General features: G+C 36.7%; 1 protein-coding gene across 1 annotated transcript; it reads right to left on the bottom strand.

Moving 5' to 3' along the window:
• Window positions 1-161: 161 nt before the first annotated feature.
• LOC116025533 lies at window positions 162-5,041 on the bottom strand. Its single transcript, XM_031266778.1, has 3 exons — window positions 4,942-5,041; window positions 1,590-3,233; window positions 162-1,199 (listed from the first exon to the last, which is right to left on the bottom strand). Exons 2-3 carry the CDS (start codon window positions 3,211-3,213, stop codon window positions 466-468), a joined length of 2,358 nt encoding a protein of 785 aa, XP_031122638.1. The 5' UTR covers window positions 3,214-3,233; window positions 4,942-5,041; the 3' UTR covers window positions 162-465.
• Between the last annotated feature and the right edge of the window lie 5,144 nt (window positions 5,042-10,185).

Below are 10,185 nucleotides of genomic sequence, written 5' to 3' on the forward strand. Positions count from 1 at the left end.
CGAGACCTTCCTTTTTTTTTTTTTTTTTGGTAAATTTACAGGGTCTTCCTTTTTCAATATTGCTTATTTGTGTTGTTTTGTTTACCATGCATGGTAAATGCATAGAGCAGCAATATTAAGTATTTATAAAAAGATATTTGATAAATAAATATGCAATCTTATAAAAAAAACACAATATACAATTTATTTATTTTTTTGAAACCACACAATATACAATTTAAATGAAAAATGACACAACCCTTTAATAAGAGTACAGTACAGTACACATTCACTCACTCGGATCTTCATGTTCATCCTAAGACCCTAAAATAAATTAAACTTTAAAGATATAACTTTGATTTCATCGTACCAGTTGGATATGATCACCCACACTTTTTACACATACATACGGAGGAATATAATAATAAGCATTATTATATACCCAGTATATAGCCAATCAAGGACCTTGTGGTCTAGTGGTATAAGTTACTTTCCGGAGGTTGTGGGTTTGAGTCTTAGATTTGTGCAAATGTCATGGTAGAGTTGAAATGAAGGTTTGCTCAGATTTGTGCAGATCTCATTGTGGAATTGAAATGAACGCTCGAATTTGAGGCTTTGTTGTAGCCCAAAATGAGCCATCAAAAGGCGAACAAATGTATAAAACTGTCCACCTCTGTTGAGGTAGTAAACATCTCCTCTACAATGGGTGGAGGCATAGACCAGCAACCCTACCCACACTTCACTCAGACCTTCCCAAAACACCTTACTACGCTGCTGCTGCTCCTCATTATTGCCAGCTTCTAGATCTTTTTGCTGCTGCTGCTTATCATTGCCAGCTTTTGGATCTATTTGTATGATCATTGCCGCTGCAAGATCAACAGCGGCCTTAAGCAACACTGGTTTCTCGTGATTATCACTCTCGTGATTATCCTTCAATTGTTCATCATTGCAGCTACTGTACTTGTTCTCCTTTGTCAGGCATGGATCTTCACATGCCCTTGGCTGTTCAACATCCTCAGTGATAGTTATCTTCTCTTTCTGATTATTATCCTCCAATTGTTCATCATTGCAGCTACTGTACTTGTTCTCCTTTGTCAGGCATGAATCTTCACATTCCCTTTGCTGTTCAACATCAGTTTTATTCCGTCTCTTCTCCCATTCTTCATTTATCAGGTTTTGGCAGGCTTGCTTTATACTCATTCGCTTCCTACACCATCTACCTGTATTCATATATGCATGTAATTAATAAGAGAGGCCCGGTTGAAAATAAGGTTGTAAGTTGTGAGGTCACCAGTTTGGCTTTTACATACACTTTTATATATATATATATATAATTATGCATGGGACCATCCCGGCCAACTTGAGTAGGGTAAGTGTAGGGCCTTTTTTCTTTTTTTTTCTTTAATTTGCGTGACCGGTAAATAAGTGAGACCTTATCAAAATATAAATAAATTGAGAATTAAAGAAAAATTACAAAATACTTAATTTTAAGCCAATATAATCACAATACATATACTAACTATTAGGCGTAGGACCAGACTAGGGACCCCCAAAACTTTGGGGCCTGTGCTGTTGCACCTAAAATCTGGCCCTGGGTAAGTGGTATGTACCTTTATCTGGTGGATTGAAGGTAGAGTGGAGGTGGCCAAAGGTGTAGTTGACTTGTTCCTCACAAATATCTTTGAATCTCATTCCTATACTTCCCGGCAGTGTGGACGTGATATTCCCCTCCAACACTAGAAGGTACGCCAAATATTGGGAGATTTGTATGCAAAATTTTGCTTTTTTTTCTTCTTCTTCATCATCAGCGGCGGTGAGGTGGTAGCATATCTCAGTAGCAACATGCAAGATTAACACACACGTGGCATAGTCGTCCATGTTCCCATGATAAAGATCCTCCTCCTTCTGCTGCTGCTGCTGGTGGGAGTTTGCCACCCTTTGGATGTACTTGAAAACCAATTCCTTTAACCTGTCTTCAACCTCGGCGGTTTCAGTGTACAGACAGGAATCAATAGCTTCCCTGAGGTAATAGAATTCCGGTTTGAGCTCTGCCCATTTCAACCGTCCTCTCGAGTGCCTCACCAAACTGTACTGTATAATCTTCCCTGACCAACGCTTATTCACAAAAAGTTTGAGTCCACAATGAATGACTGGGAGAATTATGTTGCTCACCACCTCCGATGCTGTTGCCTTCCCCTTCTCCTCCGATGCTGTTGCCTTATAACAAGAAGAATTCATTATTTTAACGATTGTCCAGTGGCTAAATATGAGATTAAGGAGAGCTAACTGGTCGAGTAGAAGCGCACAGCCCAGCAAGCAGTAGGTAATACCAATGACACTAGGGTGAAGTTGGTGTTTGGAATGGCAGAAGAAGATGACCGTCACGGTTATAAGTAAAGCATGACAAACAAACCGCCATATGCACCAGAAGTAGTTATCCTTCCAGTACTCCACCGCAACCATCTTGGTGAACATGCCCTCATACATGAAGTAGAGTTCCATTTCCATCACTTTAAACGCTACTTTCACTTCTTCATCATCTTCTAGCTTTCTGAACCACTCCATCTCCGTCGTATCCTTGTTGATAATAAACGTGTGATCAATGATGAAGCCTTTGAATGTTTGGTACAACTCGTAACCCCTCCTTACAATCTCCAACTCCTCATCAAGACCACTCACCATCCTTGTTGTTTTCTTCCCGACGTTCCTTGCCCGCTCCAGCATGGACCACCTCACGAAATCGGGAGACGCAAACTGGAGAGAGAAGATGCGTTCAAAGCACTTGACGATTCCGACCAGGAAGACGATGGCCGTGGGGAGCAGCCATTCGCTATCCAGGATTCGGTATTGGTACAACACCACCAAAACTGAGCACCCCTGAACCACTATGGTGAGCACATGGCGGTGCCATAAATTGTTGTCCTCCACCGACAGTGCAGTGATGGTGTGAGGCCCGCCCAGGTGCACAAGCAGAAACGGCGCCCATAAAGGATACACCGCATATTCTTTTTTCTCTTTTGCTGCGTCGTGGTAGTAGATGAGAGATAAGGCGAAGGTGGAAAAGAAGATTGCCATTAAATACACGAGCCAGATCACCACATGCATCAATCCGTTGTTTGACCATCTTCTCATCGGCGCAATGAAAACCAGTATAATTTGGATGAGGAGGCTACCCATAACGTAGCATTCCAGGTTCCAATGTTCCAATATGTTTAGAAACGCATACCTCTTCATGCTCGCTCGATATATATGATCTTCAATGCACCAACACACCCAGCTTCAATTTTATTATTATTTATCATACTTACTAAACATCCTATTTATATATATATATTGATTCTCCGATTCTCACCATCATACTATTCTTTTTTTTTTTTTTTGAATGAACTATATTCCACCTAGCTAGTATTTGTTAATGTTAATGCTATCAATAGTTAGAAAAAATTCCCTAGGCTAGGCAGGAATTAATCAGTCCCTAGGTGCTTGTTTTTTTTTTTTTTAAGACTTGATAATTATAAAATACATGCTTGAAAACATTGCTAGGGGCTCATCAGGCACTAGGGGAGCGCCTAGATCCTAGGACGCCTAAGCGGGAATTAATCGGGGCCTAGTGTATTTTTTTTTTTTTTTAAATTTGTTTAAGTATTTTCAATTTTTTAAAGAGTAATAATAATTGTAAATTATATAATACTTTAATAGTTAAAACTAAAATATTAAATATTAACCTAAAAAATATCTAGAGTTTGTACAATTATTTAGCTCAAAATGATGTTGTTTTGAGTGAAATAACTCATTTTAAAAGGAAGGGAACAATAGTTAATTGGCCAACTAGATGACCTAATCGGTGCCTAAGAGACCTAGACGGTCAGTGCCTAGTCGGCCGCCTAATTGGCCAACCGCTTAGACCACCCATTATGGTGATACGCTAGACGACCAGCCATCACCTAGCGGTGCCTAGGCAGAATTTTTGCAAGACTGATGTTATCTTAACTCAACGAAGACTAACTAGCAGGCATCAAAAGTGCATATATTATACTATATTGCTGCTAATAATTAAATGAGTGAGTAAACTTGATAATTATAAAATACATGCTTGAAAACATTGCTAGGGGCTCATCAGGCACTATGGGAGCGTCTAGACCCTAGGACGCTTAAGCGGGGATTAATCGGGGCCTAGTGTATTTTTTATTTTTTAAAAATTTGTTTAAGTATTTCCAATTTTTTAAAGACTAATAATAATTATAAATTATATAATATTTTAATAGTTAAAACTAAAATATTAAATATTAACCTACAAAATATCTAGAGTTTGTACCGTTATTTCACTCAAAACGATGTTGTTTTGAGTGAAATAACCAATAAAAAAAAGAATAACAATAGTTAATTGGCCGACTAGGCTACCTAGTAGGTCTAGTCGGCGTTTAGGAGGCTTAGGCGGTCAGTGCCTAAGCGGCCTAGCCGGCCAGCCGCCTAGACCACCATTTAAGGTGATACGCTAAGCGGTCGACCGGCGCCTAGCGCCTAGGCGGGATTGTTGCAACACTGATAAAATATTTAATACCTTAATAGTCAATTTTAAAATATTTAATATTAACCTTAAAAACATTTAGAGTTTGAACAATTTAGGACTCAAAACTATGTCATTTTGAGTGAAATAACTCATTTTAAAATAAAGGGAGCAATAGTTAATTGGCCGACTAGACAACCTAATGGTTGGGTGCCTACTAAGCCTAGGAGGCCGCCTAGACCACCGATTATGGTGATACGCTAGGCGGTCGGCTAGCACCTAGCGCCTAGGCACCGATGCAAAATTTTTGCAAGACTGATGTTATCCTAACTCTACGAAGACTAACTAGCAGGCATCAAAAGTACATATAGTGCATGGATATGATCTTTAATTTACTTTAATGTATAGAACTATACTATATTGCTGCTAATAATTAAATGAGTGAGTAAGCTTACCTGCTGGATGGCTATCTTGGCTTTTGTGGGTTGCCCTTATTTAGCTTATGCTTGTGTACGTGTTTTTGTTATTAGTCTTTATGGATAGAAACTTGTATTTATAAGACAAGCTACTCAAGCTAACTGTCGCTCACAGTGTTCCTTAATATAATTCAAACACAAAATATTATTTTAAAATGACCAAACTTTATGTGAGAGGGGTTGAAATATTTTTAATTATACGAGTCAACATATGCATGCATCGCAGGCCTAAATTACGTTACCTGTCTCACGTATTGAGACTCACAAGTACTATTCTTCCAAAATTATTAGCTTACCTTTAACAATACATTGCATATACTTTATTCTCTTCTATTCCCCACCATATATACATGAGTCGTTTCACGAGTGTATCATTATATTATTGAATTTTATATTCTTTTATCAAACTTTATTCTCTTCTAGTACCCACCATGCATGCATGTGTTTCACGATTGGATCGTTAAATTTCTTTTTTTTTTTTTATCAAAGACTTACGTATTGTAGTATTATTAGTTGATTTAAAAGAAACTTCTTAATTAATTTATAACATGTCACATTATAAATTTTTAGTCTACTTTGCATCTAATACTTTCTTTTTTACCTATCAATAATATCGGCCTAAAGTAGAACAACTTGCAACGCAAAAAGTTATTGCATGCATATTGGTTTGCGCATTTTTAATACATATCTATATTAAATTTTGTCCAAAAGGCACCAATAATATTAGCAAAAATAATCTAGTTTAAACCCTTTCGAGGATTTTCATAGACCTATAGCCTTGACATATATAAAAGGGCCAGGGTTGTAGATAATGTTGAAAAAATTTCTCAACAATAATATACTTTCCTTGGAAAATATAATTCAAGTCCCAATACATACCAATAAAAATTCAAGACGTGTGATATTCACCATGTGCCTCTTCACTGGTACACAGTTGAATAAACTTGGAAAATGTATCAAATTGGCCCCTTAAGTTGGATGGATAGTGCAATTAGGCCTCCTAACTGAAAAAAAAAAAATCTTCATTCAAGCCCCATATAAAAGTGCAATTGAGTTCTAAATGATTTGTTTATCAGGTCAAATTCAGTTAGGGGGCCTAATTGCACTATCCACCCGACTTAGAGGGCCAATTTGACACTTTTTTATTTTTATTTTATTTTTGAAAACAATTTTTTATTTATTAAAAATCTTATTTATTATAAATAAAAAATAAAAAAAATATTTAAAAAACAGTCGCCGGCCGTTTAATAATTTGGTCCTGTTGTCAAATTAATTTGTAGAATTTGTCATCAAGTGTTGGTCATACTTACTTTGTGTTACTAAGTTATTATTGATGTTGCATTTTTTGCCCATTTACTAATAAAATATTAGAGATGAAATTTATAATTTAAGTATAACTCAGGGATGAAAAGTGAGCACAAAAAGATGAAAAGTGCTACGACATTGATAACTTAAGGACAAAAAGTGAGCATGACCAATACTCAGGGACGAATTCTATGTTTGCGTTGCACTTTTCGTCCCTGAGTTATACTCCGTACTAAAATTTTAAATTTCGTCCCTAATGTTTTATTAGTAAAGGGACAAAAAGTGCAACATCAATGATAACTTAGAGACGAAAAGTGAGTATGACCAACACTTAGGTACGAATTCTACAATTACATTATTACCTATGAACGAAAAATGTAGTTTTCCGTTTTTGTTTTGTTTTATTTTTTTTAATTATTTATAATAATTATTTTTAAATTATTTAAAATCATTATACAAAACTTCTTTAATAATATAAAAACAATTATTTTAAATAAATTTATAAATTAAAAAAGAAAAACAAAATAAAAGTCGGCAGTCCCAGCTGGACTGCCGACTTTTGCTTCTTTTTTTTAAAAAAAATTAAAAATTAAAATTATTAAAATTATTTATAAAATACAAATTAATTTGATAGCAGGACCAAATGTGATACAAATTACAAAATTTTGCACCTAATTTCAGTCCAACGAGTAGTAACATGTTAAACAAGTCATTTAGGACTCAATTGCACTTTTTTGTTGGCTTAAGGGGCTTGAATGAAGCTTTTGTCAGTTATAAAGCCTAATTGCACTATCCACTCGACTTAGGGAGCCAATTTGACACTTTTTTCAATAAACTTTCAATTCTTTTAAACATTGGAACAATATAATGGACCACTAGTAGAGAATATAATTGACCAAAAAATGCAACAATAATAGGCTTCTTTTGAAAAGATGAGCAAGGTAAGGAAAAAATAAGGGCGATTGTATTTTGAAAATATTTGAAACACTTTACGGGTTTAACTTATAAATTAGTAAAGACGTGTGATTTAATTTTTTTTAGGAATAAGGGTCAAATAAGCCATTGAACTACACACTAAAATGCAATTAGGCCATTAAACTTAAAAAACATGCAATTAGATCTCTAAACTAATCAATTTTGCCAAAGGCCTTGTAGTCAAGCGGCATAACTGTGACTCTCTCCAGTGAGAGGTCACAGGTTCAATCCCCATTCGGTGTGCTTCCATGGGTGAAAAGTTGCAAATTATATGTGGGTATCTTGGTGTGTAGTTCGATGGCCTATTTGACCCTTATTTCATTTTTTAATAATGACATTATGTGTCTTCATCCTAAAGGTAATGATGCGTATTGTTATGTGTATATTCGTTTCGATCATGTTCACTTTTTGTTCTTAAGTTATCATTGGCATTGACTTTCCGTCTTTTCATCCATGAGTTATACTAAAATTGTAAATTATGTCCCTAATATTGTATTAGTAAAGAAACAAAAAGTGCAACGTCGATAATGATTTAAGGATAAAAAGTGAGCATAGAACGAATTCTATAATTATTGTATAACTTAGGGATAAAAATTATAATTTTCCCATTTTTTTTTGTCTTCCAAGACCAATTGCTTTTCCCCACATACATCAAAACGAATTCTATAATTATTGTATAACTTAGGGATAAAAATTATAATTTTCCCATTTTTTTAATCTTCCAAGACCAATTGCTTTTCCCCACATACATCAATTTTTTTAGGACTATTGACTCGATTACAATGTAGTATCTGTTCATAGCTACTTTCTCAACCTATTGAAGTACAAAGAATCAACAGTCTCTCCTCCACTGAGGCTCAAACCCACTCCCTTCTATGAAGTATAAACCGGGTGCCACTAGACTGCATACATCAATTTTTATTCACTCTTATCTTTTTTTAATTATGCCAAAGGCCTTGTGGTCAAGCGACATAAAGTGATTCTCTAGGAGGTCATGGGTTCGAGCCTTAGTGGGGGCAATGTTGACTTTGTTGGGCTTCAATAGGTTGAGAAAGTATTTGGACAGATACTACATGTAACAGGGTCAATAGTATGAAAAAAAAAAAATCTTTCTTTAATTATCGTCCCAAGACCATTTGCTTTCCACAACTTTAATTTATTCTCATCAGATCATTGTTTTCTCTTTCTCTCCCCATGGAGCCCTTTGTTTTCTTACTTTATTACTCACAAATCACATCTATATGTCATATTACAAGCACCACGTTGCAAGTGGCATTGCAAGTGGTAGTGATTGTGGCGGAGTGATAAATGTATAATTGTTCATACTTATATCCCATATCTAATCCATACAAGGTTGTAAAATTCGCTAGACATTCATTGAGCATCCAAGGGATGCCGATTAATCATCTCTTAGGCGCCTGTTTTTTTTTTAAATAAAATTAAAAGATTTTTTTTTAAAAAAAATTATTTAATAATTTAATAGTTAGTACTAAAACCAGTTGTTTAACCATCTTCTCATTTTCCCAAAAAAAAAAAAAAAAACCATCTCCTCATCGGCGCAAAAAAATTGTAGTAACATTTTTGTAATTACAACGATATAACATTTAAAAATGTTTAACAATCTTTAGAAAGAGCACGATTACAAAAAACCCTAATGCTGCCTCCCTTTTCTCTCTAAAACCAAACGCCTTTCTCTGATGCACAACTTCGGCTTCCATCGCCGGCCTCCGGCCGGAGCTCTAATGGAGCGTTGAGCCGGCGGTTTTGGTCACCTTCTACGTTTGCTCTCGCTCTTCTTCCGTCCTGTCTACCGTCGCAGCTCCGTCCGCCTCCGACCACCACCACCACAGATCTTCTTCTTCTGTTTTCTTTCCCTTTGAATAAAATAATAGTAGGTAGGTATTGGGGTTTGTGTTGATAGTCTTGAACTCCCAAACCTACTTTGATTTTACCAACTTTTTATTTTATCTATTATTGTGTTTTCCTCTTGTTACTTTCTGATAAGTGCAAAAGATACCACTTTTATACGGTTGTTCGTGGATCGTTTAGTATACAAGTTAAAGCTTTTATGAATGTTTTAGTGTTAAATTGCGTTAGAATGCTTCATATTGCCATTGGACCCCGTTCCACACTTGGTTAATCATTTTGTAGGTAAAAAGGATGGGCAAAAAGGCAGAAAATGGCTAGATTTCAGAGAATGATACACGAGCCGAAAATTGGAAGCAAAGGACCGGCCGGACGCGCCTGGGACGCGCGTCCGTCCAGGCGTCCACGTCCCAGATCCGCGAAGTGCAAAGCAGTCCCTTGCGGACGCCTGCTGGACGCCACCGGACGCTCCGCGTCCGAAAATCAGCTCTCTGAAGTTTGAGATGTCTGCTTAGGACGCCTGCTGGACGCCACCGGACGCCTCGCGTCCGAAAAATCGCCCTCTGAAGTTGCAATGTCTGCTTAGGACGCGCAGCGGACGCACGTCGGACGCCGCGTCCGATCCCGAGATCCCGCGCCGAAGATTTGAAGCAACGCGCACCGGATCCCGCTGGACGCGTAGCGGACGCGCGTCCAGTCGGGCGTCCACTACGTCTATTTTTGGCGGTTGGCGCGATTTAAAAGGGGAATTGAGCCATTTTTCAGGAGATCCATCACATTTTCATTTTAGATCAGTTTAGAATATTTCTCTCTCTAGGATTAGCCTAGAGAGATCTCCCCCAATTCACTCCACATTCCCAATTCACTCCACATTGCAATTCTTAGTTTAGATTAGAATTAGAGAAGAATTCCATTGGTGCAAGATTGTGATCTACATTCAAGTTCAAGATTAAAGTTCAATTTCAAGTTCAAGTTCAAATTCAAAGTTCAATTCCTAGCTAAGTTTTCCTTTTAATTTCTTGTCATTACTTTTGCCTTTTGCTATTTCAATTTCAAGTATGATTAGATAGATCTTTG

This window comes from Ipomoea triloba, chromosome 7 (genome assembly GCF_003576645.1).
Source record: "Ipomoea triloba cultivar NCNSP0323 chromosome 7, ASM357664v1".
NCBI lineage: Eukaryota > Viridiplantae > Streptophyta > Magnoliopsida > Solanales > Convolvulaceae > Ipomoea > Ipomoea triloba.